The sequence below is a fragment of the Lemur catta genome, chromosome 1, assembly GCF_020740605.2.
Source record: "Lemur catta isolate mLemCat1 chromosome 1, mLemCat1.pri, whole genome shotgun sequence".
Lineage (NCBI taxonomy): Eukaryota > Metazoa > Chordata > Mammalia > Primates > Lemuridae > Lemur > Lemur catta.
In genome coordinates this window covers 139,895,312-139,921,057 of record NC_059128.1, presented here as the reverse complement: position 1 = coordinate 139,921,057, position 25,746 = coordinate 139,895,312, and the positions used below count along the sequence as shown (strand labels likewise).

General features: G+C 46.6%; 1 protein-coding gene across 1 annotated transcript; it reads left to right on the top strand.

Moving 5' to 3' along the window:
- Nucleotides 1–1,697: 1,697 nt before the first annotated feature.
- PROSER2 (proline and serine rich 2) lies at nt 1,698–25,177 on the top strand. Its single transcript, XM_045535961.1, has 4 exons — nt 1,698–1,786; nt 11,837–12,054; nt 18,846–19,098; nt 20,717–25,177. Exons 2-4 carry the CDS (start codon nt 11,917–11,919, stop codon nt 21,742–21,744), a joined length of 1,419 nt encoding a protein of 472 aa, XP_045391917.1. The 5' UTR covers nt 1,698–1,786; nt 11,837–11,916; the 3' UTR covers nt 21,745–25,177.
- Nucleotides 25,178–25,746: the final 569 nt, after the last annotated feature.

The window sequence follows — 25,746 nt, the reverse complement described above, 5'->3', positions numbered from 1 at the left end:
TTCAGTCCCTTTATGTGTGTTCGGTCGGCACAAAGGTGCCTAAGCAAAGAGTGCACTGGGGACAGGAAGCCAGCCTGTGGCCGTAGCCAAGGCGATCCCTGGCTAGGTCTGCCCCGGCCCGCAGGACGGCCAGCTGATCACAATTCCCACACAGATTTGCTACATGCTCCCAGGGCTGGCATTATTTCCCCTACTGCCTCTCCCTGCAAACTTTCTCAGCCTCATTTTCTTCCCTGTTCAATTCCTTCCCCCCTTTTTTGCCTTTTTCTTTCTTCTTCCTTCCTAATCCCATCATCCTTCAATTTCTTCCTTCTTCTTCACCTATAAGAAAAGATACACAATAAAAGCCTAACCAAGCCAAAAGAGTAATAAATTGAGAAACACTTATCAAAGTGCATTTTTTTCTTGATCTGAATTCCTTAAAGAGAGGAGTTGCCTAAATTACCTTTCACCCAGAGGTGTTTAATACTAAATTCTATGAAGTCACTTCATGGTAAATGGATTCACATTTAACACAATATAAGACAAAAATTTAAGGGTTTTTTTCTTTTTTTTTTTTTTTAAAAAGAACATAACCAGAAAGCTTAGGTCTATTATTCCCCCAAAATTAAGGACTGTCAGAATGGATTCTCTGTTGCATTTGGTTCAGAAAGAGGGGGATAATAATCCTTGTCTAATTAACTAGCATGTTGGTAGATTAAAGTGCTTTGTACACATTAATTAAAGATGCGGTGAGTTAGGTGAGGCCAGTGTGTTATTAGAGGAAAAGTTTTCTTCCCTTTAATCAGGTATCTCTTCCTGGGGAGGGCAAAGAAATGATCTAAGGACTAAGGAATTGGGGCTCAGCCCGGAATGCTGCCAGTGACTCAGTCATTCTGTGCAACCAACCACTTCCTTCCTTCGTTTTCTGTAAAATTAGGATAAACACAGACATTTCTGGAATATAGGCTCTTATGACGTTTGCCATTTAAGCACAGAACAAACTCTACAACTGATAAAACCCCATTACTCTTGCTTCCTCCCTCCCTCCCAAGTTGTTCCCCCTTATGGAAACACTGGTAACATTAACTTCCACCAACTTACAAAAGCCTTCCACGACTAGCTGTTAACCTTGGCAGATAGTTTCACGGTGATAAAGAAGAAAATAGCAACAGGCAATGGGGTCAAAACTCTTGGATGACTTTCTGCAGCTCTCTGAACCTCAGTTTTCCTCCTCTGTAAAATGCGGATAAGAAACCAGAGGATTGTGTTAAGGATTAAATGAAATAATGCACGTCTATTAAATGCCGTGTCCGAGGGGATAAGAACTCAGTAAGTGGCAGTTAGTGTTATTATCATTAACTATAAAATAACCTCTCAAAGCTAACGATAGTTAATAATAATAATAATAAAATGAAAGGGGCGTCTCATTCAAGCTGCAAACGCACATCCCTATTGCTTTTCTCCGCGTGGGTAGCTTGATGGTGGGGCCTGGGGACTGTCACGCGGATCGTCCCCAGTTCAAACCTCACACCTGGACCGAGCACCTCCCCCAACCCTCCACAACCCCCGCCCCCCGCCCCCCCGGCGGCCCCTAGGGCACAGGGCCTGTCCCTTTAAGTGCCGCGGGCGCGCGCAGTGCGTGTGTCCGGGGAGCCGGGCCCGGGCGGCCGGGGAGCGCGCGCGGGCCGGGAGCGCGCACACGGGGCGAGGCGCGCGGACGGCCGGGTTGGCGGGCCGTGTCGCCAGGGCTGCGGGCGGCGATCGGCGCGGGCACCTGCCGTCCCCGCGCGGGGGCTGGCGCTGGGTGAGTGCGGACCCCCGGACCCCGCAGGGCTGGCGCGCCGGGAGGGCGTCCTGGCGGCGGCGGCGCCGGGGCTATGTGCGCCCCCTCCCCGGCCCGGCTGCGCGCCCCCCTGCGCCCCTTCCCGGCGCCGCACCTGGGGACACCGCGATCTCCGAGTGGGGGCCACCCGGTGCTCGCTGCGCCCCTGGGGACCCCAGGGCTGCGGGGGCTGGGGAGGGACGCGCTGTTTTCCGACTCCCCCGGGGTCTTCCGGGCCCCCGTGATTGTGGCGGGTTTTCTAGCTGTGGGCGCGGAGCGTCCCCGCTGTCCCCAACGCCCCATACCCGGAGCCCTGAGAGGGACCCGGCGCCGCACTTCCCACCCGGGACCTCTGTGGGTCCCACTTTGGCGGGGGGGCGTTGGGGAGTGGCCGGAGCCACCTGTTGACCTGACCCGAGGTCCTTGCAAAGGGGTCAGTAGGTTTTGTACCACCACCCCCCACGCGCCCCCAGCAGGTAAATGAATCACGCGGGAACGTGTAGGATCTGCCCAGGGATCCGGGGCGGGAGGGATTTAAAAAAAGAGAAGAAAATGTGGCTAATGTCATGAAATTTAACAAAAGCCAATAAAATAAGCTCCAGTATTTCTCCAAGGCTTTGAAAGTTTCCCAGTATTGTTTTACAGAGTCTAAATTTAAGCATCTAGCTTTGTTTTTTTTTCCCCCTAACCGCAGAAACTAACCTCAGAAAACTTTTTAACTCTTTGCCCGAACCTGGTTGGTGCAGGGCAGAAAACTTAGAGGACAGGAAAATGATTTTGTGTGTTTGCTTTTCCCCCTGAACAGAGTAAATTGTTCAGGTCTGTTGCTGGAGCCGGTAGGAAGAAGGTTCCTTCTGGCTCCAATTTTAATGGAGAACTTTTTTAAAAAATCTGTATTACTGAAAGGTATAGAAACACCAAACCAGGTACAAGAGTGAGCTTGAGGGAAGTGCTCACAGGAGAAGAATTTATTAAAAATACTTTTCTACTTGATTTTTTAAAAAGCACGACATAGTGCTCCAGCAGGCACTAAAAAGTTTGCCCTCAAAGTTCCATGTCTGAATGTTACTGATTGTTTTTCTAGGTGGAGGAGGTATTTTCGTTCATGAAGCCAATGTGGAAATACAAACAAATGCCTTATTTACTTGGGATTGGGTGGGAAGGATGGAAGTTGTCTAAAATCTTTCTTGCCAAAGTCGACAGCGTATGTATGGAATCTTGTGTGTTTTCTTGCCCAGACTAGTAATAGCCATTTTTAAGCGACTGGGCATATTTCTTGGTAACAGCACCTTCAAATGAGCTTCTCTTTGAAAATTCTGGATGCTGATGATTTAGAAGTAACACATTTTCTCCATTACTCAAAATAAGAAATCCAAAATAAGACTGATAATTGAGAGGGAGCTGGAAAGAGGAGGGATGCTTTTAAGAAACTTCGAGTATGTTTGACTCCTTTGACAAGGGTTGGGGGGTTGCCTGTTTTATTGCCGATCTGGAGTGCTCATTAATTCACTCAGCAGTATTTGTAGAGCGACCACCTACGGCGTGCTGAGCCCTCGCTGGCCATCGGACATACAATCATTTCGTAACCTAACAGCCATATGGTCCAGACTGATTAAAATCAGATCAAGTATGCCTTCATCAGGAGCTGAAGAGATACCTGGCCCTGGTGCCAAAGTTCTCAGACACCTAAGGAGGCTGTAGTTGGCACCCCGCGTTGGTTGTAAAGATCATCTCAGATAACTCCAGGAGGTACAGCCTTCGAAGCCCAAGGGAGAGAGGAGAAAGGCCTGGGTGGGGCAGAGCTGAGAACCAGGGATCCTCTGGAACGAAAAGTTCAAGTGCATCTTATCTGCGCTGTTGCGGGACAGACGCCAAACGGCCCAGAGGCCATTCGGGAAGGTGCCAGGGGAATCCTAGGAGCATCCCAGAACCCGAGCTCTTTTCTCTGACGGTGAAGGGCGGCGTTTCGTTTCAGTTTCCATTGCACTTTCTGGTGACAGTGTAGTAGCTGCCTGTGCACTCTCAGAGGATGTCCTTGGCAGCTCTGCTCCTGAGAGACCGTGGCCTTCCCCTCTCGAGGCTGAGTGGCCTGGTGGAGGCCGCGGGCTGCCTCTGTTCGCGGTGGCACTGCCCGCTGCGCGGCGTGTAAGGCGTCACCGATAACAGCCTCTGCCTGTCGAGAGCCACAGGGAAGCCGGGCTTCTCAATGTTGCTTTGTCCCTCCCTCTAGACTCGCAGCGCTCACCTTGAAACCTAACAGTATTTTAAGAAAAGTCGGTGCTGGGTTTATAATCTGTGCGGTCAGGATTGGTAGTAAAGGAATGTGCAGGGCAGAACATTCTGCCTTGCTGGCGGGGACCGGGAGAGTTCTTTATGAATGAGTATCTTCAGACCGGATACGGCCGAACACTCTAGCACCGTGAAGAGGCGGTTCTCTTCATTTTTTTATTGCAGTGAAATACATGCAACATAAAATTTACCACTTTAACGTGCACAGATCAGTGGTATTAAGTACATTCCATTCAGCATGTTATGCAACCACCACACTATCGAGTTCCAGAACTTTTTCATCACCCCAGAAGGAAACCCATACCCATTAGGCAGACAGTCCCTTTCCTCCTGCTGCCCCGGCGGCTGGCAGTTGCTAACCTCTTTCTGTTTCTGTGGATTTTCCTATTCTGAACGTTTCATACAAACCTTCAGTATGTGGCCTTTTGCATCTGGGTTCTTTCATTTAGTGTAATGTTTTCAAGATTCATTGATATTGTAGCATGTATCTGGTCTTCACTCCTTTTTAGGGTTGGGTAATATTCCATTGTATAGATATATCACATTTTGTTTATCCACTCACTGGTGGATGGACATTGGTTGTTTCCACGTTTCGGCTATTCTGAGTGGTATTGCTGCGAACAATCGTGTCCAAGTTTTTTGTTTGAACACCTGTTTTCAATTCTTGGGTCTATACCTGCGAGTGGAATTCTTGGATCAAATGGTAACTCTACGTTTAACTTGCTGAGCAACGGCTAGACTGTTTTCCACAGTAGCTGCAACATTTTGCATTCCCATCAGCAACGTGTGAGGGTTCCAGTTTCTCCACGTCCTTGCCAACACTTGTTATTAATATTTTCTTTTTCTTGTTTTAAATTATGGCCATCCTACTGGATGTGAAGTCGTATCTCCTTGTAGTTTTGATTTGCATTTCCGTAATGAGTAATAATGTTGAACACCTTCCCACGTGCTTGTTAGCTACTTACATATCTTCTTTAGAGAAATGCCTATTAACTTCTCTTTTGTATTAGCTTTCATATCACCAAAGTTTGCATGTGAATGTAAGTGTAGTTATTTTCATAGAGCTCAGTTTGTGTATTATATTCCTTCTCAACCCTTCATTCTGCTGTGGGTATTTTTCTCCCCTGGTTTCTCTTCCAGGCTTCTAAGAAGCCAGCTGTCTGACTAGTGCTTTGAAGTATTTAATATTCTGCCTGTTTTAGTTATTGGTCCCAAGGCTGGGGCGTCCATTGGTTCATTTGGCAATACAGTGCTGCCTGTTTGACGACCCACAGTTTGCCGAGCCCTGAGCAGGGTGTACAGACACACCAGTCCTCATAGATTTCTCTCTCTGATGTGCACAGATTGCATTTTATTCCTAAAAACAGGTTCACAGCACCTAGGGAGAAAAAACAGTACTGCACTGAAGGCAGAGGGGAATCCCCCTCAGATAGTCACCAGATAGTCGTGTGACCTTAGATTTCACCACTTTACCTTCTGGAACTTGATTTTCTGGTCTCTAGAATTTGGGGCAGGACCCAATGACATCTCAGGCCCTTCTCAGACCTTGAAACTGGAGATTCTAAATTACTGGTTCACCACAGTTTTCCTTTATAAACCTAATTCTGAGGGTATTTAAAATAGTCCATTTTGCACAAATTATTTAAAGGACTTATCTGTGTGGGAAAGAAAAAGTCTGTGCTCTTTTATACTAGGCTATAAACAGGTGACAATTGCTGCCTCCCGAAATGGTGCATGTGGTATTTTCTATAAAAAATGAGGCCAGGCATGGTGGCTCACCCCTGTAATCCCAGCACTTTGGGAGGCCCAGGTAGGAGGATTGTTTGAGGTCAGGATTTTGAGACCAGCCAGGGCAACATAGTGAGACCCTGTCTTTACAAAAAAATAAAAAATTAAAAATTAGTCTGGCATGGTGGTGTGTACCTGTCGTCCCAGCTACTTGGGAGGCTGAGGCAGGAAGATCTCTGGAGCCCAGGAGTTTGAGGCTGCAGTGAGCTATGATGATGCCACTGCACTCTAGCCTTGACCACAGAGTGAGACACTGTCTCAAAAAAAAAAAAAAAATCATAGAGTTTAGGGAGTTTTCATGAACACTGGAGTTCCAAACATGCAAGGCATAATTGGGAACATAGAGGTGAATAAGGTATGGTCCTGCTCTCAAGAAACTATGGTCTATGCAATGTGAGGAACAAATCAGGTAGGGGAAAAAAAAAAAAGAAACTATGGTCTAGTAAAGGAGATAAGATAAATGTCAGATATGAATTGATAACAAGAGGCTCACAAGTCCTTTGAGAACAGAGGACAGAGATGTCAGAACACCTCCTGGAGAAGGTAACATCTGAGCTGGGCCAACAGGGGCAGGATGGTGGAAAATCAGGCTAACATGGTAGAATTGTGGGCTTGGTTATCATGCTGAGAGTCTGGCCTTAAATTTGGGGGCATGAACCTTTGCAGGGCTGTGAGAGGAAGGTGGTGATCGCAGGCCTTGGCGTCTGGCTCTACTGTGCCGTAGACATTCGCAGCCGGAGCGAGTAACTTGAAGTTGAACAGGATGTTCTGGATTGAGGAAGGGACGCTAAAACATGAAGATCTAAGACGGTATGAACATAGGGAGACACCTGAAAATGTCAAATGGCAAACAGAATTCTTGGTACAAAAATTGTTTTTAGAAGGATTACACGGCCGGGTGCAGTGTGGCTCACGCCTGTAATCCTAGCACTCTGGGAGGCCAAGGAGGGAGGATCGATCAAGGTCAGGAGTTTGAGACCAGCCTGAGCAAGAGCAAGACCTCGTCTCTGCTAAAAAGAGAAAGAAATGATCTGGACAACTAAAAATATATATAGAAAAAACTAGCCAGGCATGGTGGCGCATGCCTGTAGTCCCAGCTACTCGGGAGGCTGAGGCAGGAGGATCGCTTAAGCCCAGGAGTTTGAGGTTGCTGTGAGCTAGGCTGACGCCACGGCACTCACTCTAGCCCGGGCAACAAAGTGAGACTCTGTCTCAAAAAAAAGAAGCATTACGCTAGTGAGCTACAACGAGCTCTGTGGGACTCACCCAACCAACGTATAGACTTTGTGCCTCAGTTTCCTCATATGCTAAAGATACACTGTCCTCCATATAACTAGATAACCAGTGAATTTATCGCAAGCTCCTGCAATAGCAATTAGCAAACGCACTTTGTGAATCAAGTGTCTTTCAAAAGACGGTGAGGTGAGTGTGCAGTGTGTTCATTTCTTTCCCCTGTCCACTCCTGTTTTGCTTTTAGAGAGATCTTCTGAGGGAAAACATTTTATAACAGTGTCAACATATAATAAAACCACACTTAAAATTTTATTTCAAGGAACACTTCCTGCTTTTACAATGTTAATTATCAATTCAACCCTCAGAATGTTAGGTTAACCGTATAAAATTACTGATATTCAGCGATGACCTACACAAACGACACCTTCGCACGATGTGGTCCAGTTGTCGGGCCCCTCCCTTTTCAACCACTGTAAGAATTTCAAGTCAGTGAACTTGGAAATTCACAGAAAAAGGCAGTATGTTTAAATATTGTATTTCTTAGCAGATTCTCGTTTCATCCGGAGGCTAGTGTTGTTTTTGTTTTCCCAGGTGCGGAGGTTTAGGGCCACAACCCTTTCCATTCCTTGAGTAATTATCAAGCTCTGCTCTTGGCAATCCTTGAACTTCTGAAAATAACATCTTAACTGTCCGTTGGAGTCATCCAGTTTTTTTCAATCAGTTGTCCCTATTTCTTGAGAAAGTGCTAAAAACCCCTTGTCGCCCCAACCCCTCATTAAAATGGGGGTCTGCCTCTGTGCCCACAGGCTGGAGTTGGCATGAGTGGTTTGAGTGTCAGTGGGCTCCCGGGAGGCATAGGGAGAAGGGAGGCTCTGTGTGTATACATCCCCACGCAAAATGTTCTTAGTCCTCTGCCCTAAGTCGGGCTAGCAAAGAGATGTTGGAAGATGAGGTTTAAAGTCCGACACAGTAGGTTGATGCAGCAGGAGGTCTTGTGTGAGCTTTGCTCCTCCCGGGTTTGGACTGAAATCCCTTCAACTTGAGATAAGATATGTAAATCAGATCAGGGCTGCCCGTCTAACCAGGTGTTATAAATACCATTGCTAAACGAGCATGCTCTAAGTCAGCTTTATTTTCATTGTAAAGGTGAATTTAAAAAGCAGCCAAGAATTTTGAGCTTCTCAGGGAGAAAAAAAAAGCACTGGAAAACAATACGGTATAGTTATCGCTTATCCAAGTGAGAAGGACGAGGTTTTATCTCAGCAGCGTGGTACATGCTGGGTGCTCAGTAATGTCTGCTGAACAAGTGAAGAGAAAGCACACAAACTTGTTTCACAAAAGAATACCTTACACTGGAATTTTCTTTTCTTTTTTTTTTTTAATTTGCTCAAGAATCCAGAAAGGCGTATTGACTGATGAGCTAAGAGGAAAACTGCAGTGTCTGTCTTTGCAATCATTTCATCAGCTAGAACTGTTCTCCCAACTAGATTTTGTTTTTGTTGGTAATTCTCTGTTTGCTTCCTTGTGGGGCGTTACTTTTTGTCACTAGGAACCAGTCAGAAGTCAGGTCAACCAGACAACCAATCTCAGGTGAGATTTTACTTTAGGAAAATCTGATTTTCATATCTTATTCAGTGACGGCAAACTGGTAGTAGGAAACTTCCTCCCTCAGGGCCTGTTAACCTGGCCTACCTAGGTATGGCGACCTGGTGAACTTGTTTGCTCACGTGTGGGCGAACCAATTGCTTTCCTCTGAGGTACGGCCCTGAGTAAATTATCGCCTCCTAGTAATAGTTGAAACTATACATGATAGAGACAGTTTGAAATCAACTCTTGTTTTTCTACATCGTTCAAGAAGAGCTTTTGAAAAAATAAATATATGAAAGCACCTTCCAGGAAGTAAAATTACTAGCCTTTTTAAATTTTTAATTGCACTTAATACCCTTGAGTGCCAGATAGAGTTTAAGGTCCGAAGTTCTTACGTAAGAGTTTCAGAAGTAAGGGGAAACCCGATTCAGAACAAAATCATAGGAAAAGGTTGCTAAATAGTGACCACGTCAACATTTTCAAACTCCAGAACAAAACCAACTCCACCACCGGCACTCCCAACAAAACTGGCTTCCAACTTGGGATTTTTCTTTGATCTCCAGGGCTGGGATGTAGTGCTAGGTTGCTTAGTGAATACTTTTGGAAGCATTCTTTTCTTTCCAAGGTTTTTTCCCCTTGAAATAGAGAAACAGCCCAAACTCAAGAGTAATTCCTACATATTTATTTTACTTCAACCTGTTTATTTGTGTGCCTGTTTCAGAGGTTAATTGGTCATGGACTACACATTTATTACCTGTCAGTATTGGGAGGCATTACTGGTTGTTCATTCAACTCTTTTCCCCCATTCATCCCTTCCCCTCACACCTAGCAATTGCTCCCAAAGTTTCTTTATGCATATGACAACAAAACAGATGTACGTTCTTATGCCATAATCCCTCATTTTTGCACAAAGCATAGTATTTTCTATATGGTCCTAGACTCTGCATTTTTTCCCTAGTAATATACGTGGAGATACTGTACTCAACAGCACACAGAGAACTTCCTTGTTCTTTTTACAGTTGATTAGCATTCAGTTGCATGGATATAACCCTAGTTTATTTAACCAGTCCCTTACAATATACACTTAGGTTATTTTCAGTTTCGTTGTTGTTGTTATTACAAACAATCCTGCAGTGAATAACTTTATACATAGATCATTTTGCATGTGTGCAATTTATCCGTAGGATATATCTTCCCCAGTGGAATTGCTAGGTGCATAGGTATTTGTATTTTACATTTTTGATAGATATCTGATTGCCTTCCACAGGACTTCTACCAATTTATGCTCCGACCAGCAGTGTCTCTGAGTACCTTGTTTCCCGCAGTCTTTTAACTTCTGCTTTGTGGCTGCTTTAAATTTTTCTTCTTGTGTTTGGTGTTCTGCAATTTCATTGTGAGTGTTTAGTTGTACGTTTTAAAAAAATTGTTTGGGACATCCTGGAATTCCTCAATCTGTGGATTGATGTTTTTATCAGTCAACAGGACACAGACGACACACTTGAAATGAATAATTGAGGGAAGTTGAATAAATGATGATTTACAAAAATATAAGTAGGGTTTAGGGAAAGCAACAGGGGATGGTTCAGGACTTAGAGGATAGCAATGGGGCAGAGGGAGGGAACCGTTGCTAGAACTTGGGGGCAGGACCTGGGTGATGGGGACGTCTGATGGAGGCTGTGTTCTTAGGACGGCCCACCCCGCAGGACCTGGGAGAGGGGGGCAGGCAGCCTTCCTCTCTTGCCAGGGTCTCCCATCGCTGGACTCAACTGGGAGCAGGTGGCAGGGGTACCACTGGATGTTCCTGCTTCCCGATGCAGGGCAGGAAGGCTCCCAAAAAGAGGAGGATGGATCTCGAGGGGTGGGGTCCTCAGACTGAAAATGTCCCATATAGCGTCAGTCATCGATTCTGAACAACCCTTGGCCATTGCCTCCTGAGATGTAACTGCTGCCTCTCTAGTGCCTCTGCCCTGGGCAGCGCCCATTAGACATAAAGCTTTGCACCCTGTGCTGTTTCAACTTCTTGTAGCGTCTCACATCCCCCTGTTGTGCTGCAGTCTGGATGATGGATGGATCTCTTCACATCTCCCTTCCTTCCTTCTCTCTCCAGCTATACTGAATCTTCTGTTTACCCCATCCATGGAGTTTTTAAATGGTTACTACATTTTTCTCTTTAAAAAGTTCTGTTTGGTTCTTTTTCAAATTATCCTGGTTATTTTTTTTATGAGGATAGCATCTCCTCCTTCTGCCCATTCCTGGAAGAGGTAGGTGTCCGTGTTTCATCCAGCAGTGACACAACTTGCAGCAGGCTGTGTGGCCCCCAGCCTGCCAGAGAGGGGTTTTCTCTCTGGGGTTTTGACCTCAGCTTTCCCCCACTCTCACTCCCCTTAGCGCTCTCTCTCTCTCTCTCAGCCATGTGATACGTCCACCACCCTGTGGTGCAGCAGGAAGGCCCTCACCAGATGCAGCCCCTCCATCGTGGACCCCCCAGACTCCAGGATCATGAGCCAATTAGATTTCTGTTCATCATAACTCACCCAGTCTCGGGTGTTCTGTTACAGCAGCACAAGATAGAAGATGAGGACTGTGGCCATGGCAGTGATGCAGGCAGGTGCTGAATGGCCCTGCTAGGGACAGGGGCACAAAGGAAGAGGAAGAGCCTGCAGGGCTTGTGAGCGGCAGGGATGGGAGAAGCCAGAGGAGTCCCCACAGCTCATTTGTGTGACAAGGGGCTTGCAGGGGTGGGTCTGACCAGCCTGACGGAGCTCTGGAGTCTGCGTGTGGAAATAGACCCTTGCTGCCCAAGAAGGGGCCAAAACATTATTCTGTCAGATCTCCAGCACCAAAGTAATGTTTAATACATCCATCTTCCCTTAAAAATTAATTCAGCCTGGACAATAGTGCAAGATCCCTTCTCTAAAAAAAAATTAAATTATTGGTATGTCTTGTGGCTTCAGAATGGGTAACACCGTACAGGAGGAACGGAAGCCAGCGTCCCCAAACACGCTGACTCGGGGTTTCCTGGCGGTTGACCCTGTGAATCGAGAGGAATCTGACTTGTGCAGAACCTTTTGCTTCCGAGGGAACTTTGCTAACTGGGCCTGCTAACCAGTGTCACTTTCTGTTTGGTTTCCCCAGATGTGACCCACTCCCTCGGGATGGCATACTGACCCGTTCTGCGCGTCCTGCGATCACGCCAGGAACGGGTTTCTGTGGGGATGCCTGTGACCCGCCAGAAGTCAGACTCCTCCGGGATGGACTCCGACACGTCCCCCGGCTGCAGGCTCAGGGCCGTGAGCAGGGATGGGAGCCTGGAGAGTCGGAGCAGCGGTTCTCGGTCCAGAAGTTTCACGCTGGTGAGTGGCAGCTTTCTTCGGAGCTTCTGTGTGCTCTGGTCGGTTGACTCTGCCCCTACTCCCGTTTAAGGAATATTTTACAAAATCCTTCGGGTCAGCTAGCTTGATGTTTTGGAATACTTCTCTGTGAAACGGCATTTCGTTTTTAATCATCTTAAATTGTGCACAAGCCCAGAGCATCACCCACAGCAGTGGAGCAGATCTCTAGCTGTGGCCGGTAACTTAAGGCTGCCCGGACCCCTGAAGGCAGAAACAAACCCAGTTCAAGCGACTGGAGGAAGAGAAGCATCTCACAGGATGGAAACAATTTACTTTTAAACACAGTTTTTTACCGCTTTACAAATAGAAATGCTTTTGTGTCCATTTTTCACAGAATCCAGATTCTGACATAGCTTTGACAATTTCGCAAGAAGAGTCTTTGGCTAACTTAGCCCCCAAAGAACTAAGTAGATAGGAAATGAGGACAAACAAAATAGCAGCTTTCTTGGGGGAAAATGAGTTGGAAAAAACATGTTTGTCCCCATTGATTTGGAAGGTAGAAGGCTTACAGCAAAAAAAAAAGAGAGACAGGAAAAATCCCGGCCTATAAATAATGTTTTTAATGTAACCAGTTTGGATTATGGAGAAAATGGCAGCCCTTTAAGGCTACAAATCTCCATATGCTAAAAGAACGATCTAGAAAACCATACCTCACCCTTTCTGTCCCACCGTGCTGACTTCAAGTAATGTTGACAAGTCTGAGGGAAACGCTGCTCTGCTTCAAGAATGAGGGAAATGTATATTTCTACCTAATGTTGTGATTTTGAAGAAATAATTTCTAATGCATTCAAAAGAGAAAATCCAAAATGCCAAATATACTAAGGTCATTAAAATGCACAGTGAACAAGCCCTGGCCTAGCTGATGTCTACTCGCTCCCGCACAAAGACAGAAGAAAGGATCTATCCGGCCCCATTCTAGCTCTGAGAAGAACATCCAGATAAAAAGTTGGATGCCAAACTTTTAAAACACATGCCAGCAATAGTAAGACAAGTCAACAATCCTACATTTATCTGTGTTAGTACAGATTTGGGACAGGAGTTCTGTTTTTAGGGAAGTAGTAGCGAAGAAAACATTTGGTTGAACAAAAAAGTTGAGAAGGCTTAAAATACTCGGACTAAAATAACCCCTACCTAAAAAATGACTGAATCTTGCTTCAATAATTAAGTTCTTAGGCTTTTTCCTTTTCTGTTTTGCTTTGTTTTTCTTTTAAACAAAGAAATTTTAGTTTAACTGCAGACTATACACAATTGTGGCAACTCTTTGTGAGGGATTAAAAAAAAAAAACAACAAAAAACCCAGCAGAACTCATCTCTATTCTAGACCATAAGAACCATTAAAAAAAAATTATGGTGGCTAAGAAAATTTCTTGAGATGAGCCAAGCATGTCTTAATCACAAGTCTCCTAGGTAGGGCATTTGTTTTGGCAGTGTGATTTGATGTTCACATCTTCTTATGGACACCAAAATTATCTCCCTGACACTCAAGCAATGCTTTATTTTATTTTATTTTATTTTATTTTTTTGAGACAGAGCCTCACTCTGTTGCCCAGGCTAGAGTGAGTGCCGTGGCATCAGCCTAGCTCACAGCAACCTCAAACTCCTGGGCTTAAGCGATCCTACTGCCTCAGCCTCCCGAGTAGCTGGGACTACAGGCATGCGCCACCATGCCCGGCAAATTTTTTCTATATATATTTTTGGTTGTCCATATAATTTCTTTCTGTTTTTAGTAGAGACGGGGTCTCACTCAGGCTGATCTTGAACTCCTGACCTCGAGCGATCCACCCACCTCGGCCTCCCAGAGGGCTAGGATTACAGGCGTGAGCCACCGCGCCTGGGCGAGCAATGCTTTATTGATTTAATAATCTAAGGTGATGAGAGACCATCTTGCCCCACAAGCTGAAACAGAATAGGGGCAGAGAGAAGAAAACAACTTCTTGCGTAGTTTTGGCACATGCTGCCGAAGCCGGCACCCTTCTCGCACCGCCCTAAATGCTGTGCCCCCGTCAGCAACCTCGTAAGAGAGACCATAAGTGCATGTGGTGCTGCCCCAGTTTCAGGGTAAGGGTTTAATTATGGTCATTTCTAACTAGACACTATTGTAATTTTTCACCAGGGCTAACTTAAACCTGTACTTGTGGCAGGAAGGAGACGCAAACAGACCCGGGAGGGATGAGATATGTGTACAGTTTTGACTACAGAACTAAAGATAAATGGCTTCCAAGGCTCGCAGTTGGGCTCCCTGCTGCCTTAAACTGGTGACAGAGGTCCGGACCCCTCATCTGTCTGTCTTACAAAGGGATCTGTACTAAGATGGGAGCACCTCGAGCGTGTGGCACTACAGGTGCTCTGAGATCCTCCTAAGCCCTGTCATGTTGTCCCAGCTCTTCCAGGGCACTCTTGCCACTGTGTTGTGAGTTCCTAAAAGGAGTAAAACAAGTTCTATTCCATCATCTCTTCAATTCTTGTACGTAGCAGGTATTTACTAAATGTTTACTGTTTAGCTATGTCTTAAAATAGCTGTTTGACCAGACCAGTTTTGATAGGATCTGGGTGAGAAGTCAGAGGAAGGGAGGATGGGGTTACTTACCGACCAGTCGGCTTCTCCCTCCTCACTCCCCCAGTTTCGCTTCCCCTCCTCGAGATCACGGAGCAGACGGCCAGTGGATCAGATTCCTGGTGTCCTCCGAGCCTGTAGTCTGCCCTGGCTATGGGGAAAGCATCCCCCATGCTGGCTCTACCATCTCATTCTCTGAGTGATAGGTGAGGCCAAAGACGTTGAACGCTTTGGAGAAGGAAGGGGGTGACTCAGGAGCTGGCACCAGACACGTCGTGTGACCTTGGGGCCACAGCATTTGTTAGCTTAGGGAGAAGGGAGATTTCAAGACAGCTCGTTGGATATTGTCTTTGCTTAAGTCAGAGGTAAAAATGAACAGGGAATATGCTTGGGAGGTCCCCAACCCACCCGCCAAGAAGCAGACTCAGTATTAAAGTTTAGGACGGTGTGCATGAAGAGCTTCCCACTCTTCTCAACCAGCCAAACCATTACATTTTCTTTTTCTTTTATTTTTCCGAGACTGAGTCTTACTCCATCATCGCCCTGAGTAGAGTGCTGTGGCATCAGCCTAGCTCACAGCACCCTCAAACTCCTGGGCTCAAGCAATCCTCCTGCTTCAGCCTCCCGAGTAGCTGGGACTAGAGGCGCACACCACAATGCCTGGTTAATTTTTCTATTTAAGTAGAGATGGGGCTTTTGCTGTCACTCAGGCTGGTCTCAGACTCCTGAGCTCAAGTGATCCTCCCACTTTGGCCTCCCAGAGTGCTAGGATGACAGGTGTGAGCCACAGCGCCTGGCCCACCATTCCATTTTCTAGGAGGAAGCTCCAGCATGTTTGAAGGGCAGAGCAGACTTCAGGAATACACTTGGAATAAGAACCTACAAATACCGGTACCAGGTAACATTCTGTCCTGGCAGCGCACCCAGGGGGTTTTGTGAACTGTCATGACCACAGGAGACACCAGCCTTAAGGGGTTAAGAATGTAGGTAACCTGACACGCAAAGCCTCCTTTAGTAGCCTTAAAGAGCTATCACTTATGAATGTCTCTCAAGCCTCTTGAACCTTTTATTTTGAGTCTACATCACCTCTCAGGGTAGTTAGCAACTTGGCAAAGAAGTGCTGCCCTGTTAAGGTATTAACAAGCATATAGTATTAGGTTATTAAGTATGAAACATTCGATTTCCTTAAGTACTAAGTGTGACAGTTGATATCTCTGACATTTCACTTTGACACTTCTTGTTTTATTTTTATTGTGAAGGTACATCCTCAGTCCTTCAAACACACAGTTTGGCTTGTGATTATCTTTCAAATTTTGCTTAGAGTCATTTTTGTGAAATCATGGATAAGTAAAAAATTTGTGTTGTTTTCGAGTATGAGTTCCATTGTGGAACCAATGCAGCATAGACAGCTCGAAATATCAATGAAATGTTTGGGAAGGATGTGGCTAATGAATGCAGAGTATGTTGATGGTTTGAAAAGTTCCGTTCTGGTGAGTTTAATCTGTAAAATGAGCCACGTGGGCGACCTGTGACCAAGGTGGATAATGATGAGCTGAAAGCTGTAGTGGAAGCAAATCCATCTCAACCTGCGCGTGAATTGCAGCCAGGTTTGACGTGACTATGCCAATATGTTGGACCATTTGAAACAAATTGGCAAGGTAAAGAAGCTGGATAGATGGGTTCCGTATGAATTAAACCACCATCAGAAGAGAAATCATCTCGAAACTTGCCTTTCTTTACTGTCACAACATAAAGGCCAACATTTCTACACCGTATTGTTACATGTGATGACAAATAGATTCTTTTTGACAATCACAAGTGTTCGGCACAATGGTTGGATAAAGATGAAGTACCGAAACACAATCCAAAACCGAATATTCATCAAAAAAAGTTAGTGGTGTCTGGTGGTTCAGCGCTGGTATTATCCACTACAGCTTCAGGAAAAGTGGTCAGTCAATGACAGTGGATGTCTACTGCAACCAGCTGGATGAAATGATGAGGATGCTTGCAATTAAGCAGCCGAGGTTGGTCAATAGACACAGGCCAATCCTCTTGCAAGACAACACTGGACCACATGTTGCACAAACAACACTGCTCAAACTACAGCAGCTGGATTTGGAAACTCTCTGCCATCCAGCATATTCACCAGACCTTGCACCAACTGACTACCACTTCTTCTAGGCTTTGGACCACTACTTACAAGGAAAAATATTCAGTTCTCAACAAGCTGTGGAAAACACCCTTCCCGATATCATCACCACTTGCTCTCCAGGCTTCTTCGCTGGTGGCATAAACAAGCTACCGTTAAGATGGCAACACTGTGTCCATAGTTTAGGCGCCATACTTGGATTAATTGTACTGTTTTTTGTTTGACATATAATAAACTACACTTTTGATTTGAAATTGGACACTTCATATTTAATGACCTAACAGACTAAAACATAAGTGATTATCTTCATGACCGTGAAGTTGGTAGTGGTTTCTTAAATAGGGCACAAAAAAAGTTTTGTGAAAGAAAACATGGATACATTTATACTACATTAAAATTAAGGAGTAGTATCAAAAGACCCCATGAAGAGAGAGAAGAGGTGAGACAGTGAGCAAGAAAAGATACTTGCAATAAATGTATCCGACAAAACATTTGTATCTAGGCTATATAAAGAACTCGTACACATTGTATTTTTTTAAGACAACTTGTTAGAAAAATAGAAGAAAGACTTGAAGAGGCCTTTTATTAAGAGAATCTCCCGTCGTCCAGGAAGTCAGGCTGAGCATCCGTATAGAATCTGAAATGCTCCAGGATCCGAAACTTTTTGAGCACTGACGTGACACCACAAGTGGAAAATTCCACACCTGCCCTATGTGACAAGTTGCAGTGAAAACACAGGCACATGGCACATGGCACACAGTTTATTCAGTGTCCCCAAGGGAAAAAAGATCCTCCCAGCCCCCTGTAGCTGCAAGATATCTTTTCTGTGTGTGCCAGATACGTACGCCATATTTTTTACTGTTAAGGACTTGCATGTGCATAAGTGTAAGAACACGATAGCTGAGCAGCATGTAAGTTCGGAGTCAGGAGTGATGGTGATGCCAAACAGCCACAGATGGGCCACGTGGGTGGCTTTCCTATATGTTGCTTTTTTGTCTTTTTGTTTGCTTCCATATATCTTTCATATTAAAGTTTTTCCTCAGATGCTTGATGATTCTTAGATACCCGCACATACTCAAGAGTAGGATACTAAGAAATCAATGAAAAATCTGCACTGGGCTTTGCTGCCTGTGGCCTTTACCTGTGGGGTGATCTCGCTGGGGAGCCCTGGGCACTGGCCTCATTTGGCTCCTGGGCCCTTAAGACCCCAGAGACCCGAGCGGTCCGCTGTGTGGGGGGATGACTTCGGCTCCGTCTACTCCCCATGTCTTTAATGCAGCCCTTCCCAGTCAGCTCTGTCGCTAAGTTCCTCCTGGACCTTCTTTAAGAACAAGCGTCCAGTTTTCTGCTGGGGTGAGCGCGTTGCTCCTGAAAGGGACCTTCCGCCAGTCCCGCTCTTTCCACTGTCACTTTCCCACACTCGCAGAGCCGCTCAGGACATCCAGCGCCTGAGCTCCTGGCAGTTCTGCAGGGCATGGCAGGGGGGCGTTGGCTTTCTCCAGCTGTGACACAGCTCTCAGCTCTCCTGGGTCTTCTCAGTCGGTTTCCACCTGTCCTGCTTTTGTTGCTGTCATCTCTTTCCCTGTTATTTTTGTCTTTATGATTTAAGCCTTTGGGGAAAAAATCTCTTTATTTCAGTAGCATTTCTGGAAGGAGGGGAGATAAATATGTGTGTTCAATCCACTGTCTTTAACCAGAGGTTTCTCGTTATTATGGAAACTAGTGTGTCCGAAAGCAGGGAGCGGAGAGCAGCTCTCCGAGGCGGGCCTGGAGGAGAATTGCTTTTCCGTCCTTGACTCCCTGGGAACCACAAGGCTAGAGCCCACAACAGGTCTTTGACAGAATTCTTTTCCATCAGGTCCCATGGTGAGGACGCCCAGGCACAGTCTGTCAGTGGGGTGACCCGAACGGCAGGGACTTTTAGAAATCAGCGAATTCCACCCTGGGCTCTATATCGATCCCAACTCTGGCCACTGTCACTGGCTTTTTTTCTCTTCCATGAAACTGCTGTTTATCTCTTCTGTTCCCATCTCCAACCCGGTCTTGCAGGACGACGAGAGCCTGAAGCACCTCACCCACGAAGAAAAGGATGTCATCCTGTTTTTTGAAGAGACGATCGATTCCCTGGAGGATGACTTTGGGGAGCCCGTCCTGTGCGATGGTGACGACCGTTGCCACTCCTCCCGCTCTCTGGAAGAGAGCACGTCCAGTCCCTCCGAGCCCGAAGATGTCATCGATTTAGTGCAGCCACCGCCTGCTGCCGGGAAAGCTGAGCATCTTCCAGATGGGACACGGGCAGCAGGTGAGGACGAAGCACAGGTGTAGACCTGTGCCCTGGTGTGTTGGACTCTGCAAGACAGAGCCCCTTTCTTGGTGTTCTCCCAGGTTTGTGGTGTAGACGCTGCGGAGGCTTTCCAGAGTTTGACAGGGGAATAGCATCCTCTTGGTACCTTGATTGTCCAACGAAGGGGAATGCCAGAAGGACTGGGATAAAGAATGAGACTAACTGGGCATATACATAGATTTTCTGTGCTCATGTGTATATACATATACATGTGGAAGGAAAGACGGAAAATTGGAAATCACTTCCAGGTAATAATTCTGTTCTACAAAGAAAATATCTGAGGTACTTGTATTTGAGTGCAAGATTATGCCCCCAATTCTGTAGCATGACTCTCCAAGGTGGGCACACTTGAGCTGGAAAGCCAGCTGGTTCAGGAAAGCAGAAAAAGATCAGCCTCTACTTTGTCCATTTTGCTGGATTCCGAGTGGCATCAAAGTGAGCCGTGGGATGGAACAGGAGGGAAATGGAGAGAAATCCCTTCCAGTGTCTCTCCCCGATTGGAAAGGATACTGGAAACAAACGTGGCCAAGGCGACGAGACTGGAAAAGATGAGGAGGAAACAGAAGGGCAAGCGCTTTTGCTCTTGTGACTATAAAATGCTGCCATTGGTCATGAGCCTCTAGAAATGTGTGTGTTTTAAGCAAGGCCGCGAACTGCTCAGAACTTCACAGACTCCAGCTGTGGGTTCCATGGAAACATGGGGCTTGGTTGGCAGCATCTCTTCAAAGCAGAGACCTAGTATGAATTTCCCATTTTTATCACACTTCTGCTTTGAAGTATGGTTCCTAGAAGTAACTTCAACCAGCTGATCCTTTTAAAATGTCGGATCCCTTAATGGTGCAGAGCGAAACACTTTTTGAAAATAAGTTGTCCTCTCCCATCAAGCCCCTAACATGATCTTTGCATAACAATTTTAAGTGCCTGCTCTGTGGCAGGCGTTGTGGGAGATTCTGAAGCTACAAAGATGAAAAGACACGGCTCAGAGTTTTGGAGCAGGAGACAAGTGTGTAAGGGCAGCAAAGTGTCAGGTGGTCTGCGATTGACATATGTCACATTAGGAACACATGATGGGTTCGAAGGCAGCCCTGTTAGATTCCACCTGGGGCTGTGAGGAAACATTTCTGTGTCCCAGGGGAAAGTGACACAGCCGTGTGTCCTTCATCGAGGAAGACCTGCTGAAGTTGTCAGTGTGTACCACACACTCTCCAGCCTTGGTTTCCCCTACACGAAATCCCCTGATAAGCCTTTTACTCCATCACTTCCTGTCACTGGCCTCAGGTGATGGAGCCTCAGAATCCTGCTTTGGCAGGACGTGTCCTGGTGCTGCGGGTTTCTGACCTGCAGGTCTGTCACCGTCACAGATTGGCTCGTTATCAGCATGTACTCGTGAGAACAATCTGCTTTCTCCCTGCCTAGTCCAGGGCACGGGGATGGGGGGAGTTTCACTGGCAAGGGGCACTGTGGAAGCTGGTATTATGTCCCTTTGAGACTCTTTTGAATTCGGGGACCAGGAACATCATGCATTTACCTTTTTATGTGAGGTGGTGGCTTACGAGGCTTTTCCCTCTGGCTCCAGGGGCTGGACCTGCCAGGAAGGAAGGCGTTCCTGACCTTGACTGCGGGAGACCAGATGCCAAGGAGGCTCCGGCGCCAGACCCCACGTCTCCAGAGCCCCTTCCTCCACCCCTGTCCCCGCCCGGCCCCTCGGCTCCAGCCCAGCCCCGGAGGGAGCTGCTCTCCCCTCCCCCCGCGGAGCACCCGAAACTGCCCCGGTCCATTCCCACCCCCCTGGTGATCGCTCAGAAGATGTCTGAGAAGTTGGCCGGGAACGAAGCCCTGTCGCCTACATCCCCGTCAAAGGAGGGCAGGTCTGGGGAGTGGAGGACGCTGACTTCTCCAGCCCCGCGGAACGGGGACCCCGTCCCGTGGCACAGACACACGGCGCCCCCTGCGCCCAAGGCCCACCGCTTCCCCAGCAACATCAGCGTGACCAACAGCTCGGGCAAGGACTTCAGCAAGACCATCTCCAAGGCGGCCGTCAGCGTGCAGGAGCGGAAAGCCCAGGTCTTGGCCAACATCAATGGCGTCTCTTTCCTCACGGCAGGAGACAGGGAAGATCGGTCCCAGAGGAGTGACCTCACCGAGCAGAGGAAGAGCTTCTCTCCAGAGCAGGCGATGTGTGACCAGGACAAGCCAGGCCTGGTCAAGGAAGCGGAAAGCCCGTGGGCAGCAGGGCAGGCCGGGGGTCGGCAGTCCAGGGCCGTGCAGACGGAGCCGTCCCCGGTGCTGGCCAACGGCTTCCGGACCGTCCACGACGTCCTGAAGAGCGAGCCCAGTCCCTTCGTGCCCACCGGAAAGACCATCACCTTCCGTCCGGACCCGGCCCTGCCCGGCAAGCTCGCACGCCAGGGCGCCAGCAGGAGCTGCTATGAGCCCCGGCCCCCGGACTGCGGCCAGGACGCCAGGAGGCGGTCGGGCTCTCTCCCCCGGGCAGGCGGGTTCCGGCCCCAGGGCATCACCGTGCAGTTCTCCGGCCGCGGCTCCTCGGAGGAGGCCCGCCGCGAGGCCCTCAGGAAGCTGGGGCTGCTCAAGGAGAACTCGTGACGGAGCAGCACCTCCAGCCAGCCAGGGCCAGCAGCATGGCAAGGGGGGCGAGATATGTTAGCATTCACACAGGGCTGGTCTCATCCCGCTAATCCGGGAGCTGTTTGGCCTAAAATGAATGTAAAGAGCAGTCGCCTGGGTCCCCCTGCTGTGCCCCGTTGGGGATGGAGCCGAAAGGCACCACCAGGCTCGTGGCCACTGGGCTGAGCGAGGGAGGAGAGAGTACTGCCCAGCCTACCCTGAGCAGAGAGACCTTTCCCAAAGAGAATCTGGGCCCGTATCTTGTCATCTTTCTTTTTACAAAAACTCAGAGAGAGAATAACCTTTAAAACTTGGCTGGGTGTGGTGGCTCATGCCTGCCTGTAATCCTAGCCCCCTGGGAGGCTGAGGCAGGAGGATCACTTGAGGCCGGGAGTTGGAGGTCACCGTGGGCTATGATGCCGCCACTGCACTCTAGCCAGGGCAACAGAGTGAGTACTCTGTCTCAAAAAAATAAAAATAAATAAAATAAAACTTACAGGCTTCCCTGATCTGTAAATGCCACGTGGTTTCGGATTTGGGAGGAAGGGGATGGGGTCTGCGTTGTCATTCTTTAATCCAGCCTTTCATCCTGAGTACGTGACGTGGCAGCCAGTTTAGGTCCCTTATACTCAGGGTCTTCCCCGCCTTTTCTAAGAAAATAAAAAAGAAATGTTTGTTAAATTTTAATAGTGTCTTAATACACTTTTTTGGTTTTTTGTTTTTGAAGGGTATAAAGGAAGGTACTTCAGCCTTAGATATGCTTCTGTTTCTTGGTATACTTTGGTTTGTTCTGTTTTTTATATTGAAAATTGAAATGAAACCTTTAGAGTATGCTCTACTATAATTTTGAGTTGTGGGAGTGAAATAGAAAGGTTGGGTTTGGGAAAGGTGGTAATTTTGAGAGAGCAAGTCTCAGACTACAAGGTCAGAGTTACTGGGACGTGTGCACGAGCCTGTGTTGCATGTATATATGTACATAGTAAATGTCTGTAGATACATATATGTTAACATTTATACATAGGTAGTATGTGTGCACACGCGCATTCGTTATAAATATAAGCTTCCGGAAACCCTCCTGAGTAACTACAGAATGCCGGCACTTCCTATTCTCGGTAAGGTGATGATGATACAAGAAACTGTTACTCTTCCTAGCTTGGAAAGTCTCTTAAGGACACATCTCCACAATATTTTGGCGAACCAAAAGTACTTTTTTTCTCAACAGTGTGCTCCTCTGTTCCCAATTAAAGTAATATTCCCTGCTTCCAAATGAGCAAGATAGCTCCTTTTTTAGGGAAGAACATTTTAAAAGATTAATCTTCTTTATCACCTGATTTTAGTTTTGCATGTTCAGGGTAGCCAGTAAACAGAAGAAAACAAAAGATTCTTAAAGATCTTTGATTGGCTACGTCCCATGCGCAAGATCTCAGGATTAATTTAAAAGGAAAAAAACCAGTGAACTAGGCTACCCAGCAGGGAGAAAACTGGCTTCTCTCAGACTATGTCTGACATCTGACGTGCCGAGTCGTGCCCGCAAGCATTATTATCAAAACTATTTAAGGCTGGAATCTTAAACCTCTAAAAATAGACAGGAGGGGCTGCCCTGAGAAGCCACACCCTTGTATTTGTGTTTCAGCCAGCCCCGGGGACAGTCTCTGTTTCTTTCCTGTTGAATATTCCGTAAATTCAGACTTTTAAATGTGCTGTGATGGACATTTTTCAGAGTATTCATTTTGCTTTGTAAGTTACGTAAAATGAATGATGATTTTTTTTCCATAGAACTACATACAGTATTTGGTGTCTCCTCTAGCTCTTGTTCTCATGATTAATAATCGTCTCATAGATTCTTGATGATCCTAATTTAAATAGGTGCTTTAATTTTACAGCTTTTAAAAGTAGTTACTTTTAATTTTACTTCTGTTTATGCTGGATTTGTTTAAATGATTTAAGAGGGCTGTGTTTCCTTTTTATAAAGTGAGATGCCGTACAGTGTTTAATAAAGGTCTCAACGTGACTAATGTTTTAAATATTCTTTATAGGTGAGGATTGTTTCTTTTTATCTTATGATTTCATTGTGAGTAGGGTGAACTTGGCTGCATATTAGTATATTTGTTCTCATAATCACATTTATCAAAAATAAATTGAGAAGTTTTATCTTCATCATAAGCAACTTTGTGGCATTATATACTGTATTCGCAATTACTTTCTTTTAAATTGTTATATCCTTTCTATTTATTCATAGTTTCACCTATTTATTCAAAATGATACTGTTACTGTAGTCATTCCTTGCACCCAAAACCCCAGTAATTAAAGCCATATGTTTTGTATGAAGTTCAGATTATAGCTGCTGATGAACTAACCTGTATGTTTATGTATCGTGTTAACAACAAATCCGGTTTGCTGAAGGGCATTAGTTTCCTTGCCGTAGCTATGTGATGTGATGTTCTTAGAGGCCATCTGGTTCAAGGTCATTTGAAGGACCACACATGTTTCAAAGCAAAATTGGAATGAAAAGGAAAGATGAATCCTAAGTGTCCAGGTTTTCCCTTTTTTCAAGTGATGCTTGTAAATCCATCTCCATGTTTATGAAACTCTTGATACTTAAATCCCCCCCCAAAAAACTATCCTTTGCTTATAGGAAGGTGTGTCCAGATGGCCAAAGCAGAGTCTGCTCTGCAAATGGTGACACTTTGCAGTCACCAGTGTGACAGTATTTGCTACGGTTCTCTCCTCTGCTTCATCTCCTTCAGAAGTTGTGACCTTCGCTTCCCTCCTGCGAGGCTGGGTGAGAAGAGGCACGGGACAGGCACAGCGATGCCTCGGGGATGTTGTCCCTCTTGTGAGGGCTATAATATCATGTCCCCACTGCACTCAGAGCCACCAAGGACGGCTCCGAGCACAGGCGGCTCAGAGCGCGCGGCCCAGGGCACCTTCCTGGCCTGCCCAAGCCAACTTGAGGCCGTGTAGTGCCCTTGCCTCAGGGTTCCTGGTAGGTGTGGCTTCCACTGCAGGACGCCCACTGCAAATGAGCTTCCATGAAGAGCTAACTTCCACGGAGTTAGTAAGTGAGGCCTTATGGAACCCTCAGGCTTGACCTTGTTATTTAAAAAATAAATCAGAAATGCATTTTCTTTAAATTCCCCACAACTCCAGCTGTGAGGATGCCGATCTTTCAGAGGATTTGGTGGTGACGCCTTCTGTACAGGTGATCTAAGCAATCAGTTCCTTAATGTTTAATAAAGAGGAAGGGGGAGAGAGAAATAAGGCGAATATGACAAGGATTTGCTTTTACACGAATGTGTGACTGCTATGCGATGTTTTCTCAGAGCCTGCGCGCAGAATGGAGGCTTTGTTTCCCTGAGTGTGTTTTATCGCTGTGACTCGGCAGGATTAATAAACTTTCTTCCCCCCTAAACTGCTCCCTTGGGTTCTTAAACTTTCGTCATCACATAATGGTGTTCTCTGAATGAGCAGTAGCCTTGTTTTTCTGTGTTTCTTCTCGTTCCCAGCCTGTGGTCCCTGCCAGGGTGGGAGGAGGAAGGGGAGGAGTCAGGTGTGTTCACCTGCCAGAGAGGTTCATGTTTTCATTGAAAGGACAAGTTACCAAACAGGTTTTGTGTCTTCTCTTCACAACAAGCCTTTTCCCCCCTGCTTTAAAGTATGGGGAATCAGTTCCTATATCCCTTTCTAATCCTAGCTGGACAAGCCCTGCTCTCAAACATCTGAGAGAAGAGAAGCTGTAAGCCGCAGCGTCCTGGGGAAACTGGAACTCTCTGGCATTGAATTTGAAACAGGCGAGGCTGGGAACCAAGGTCACCACCTTCTGTCAGCCCTGCGGGGGGGGGGGGGGCGTCTAGCCTGCAGGAGAAGGAGCCCACCCAGGCTTTGTAGCACAGGACCAGTCAGCCTTTGTGTGTGACAGGCAAAGGCCTTCTGGAAAAAAAGAATTAGCAAAGCTCTGGCCTCCACGTTCCAAATTCACAA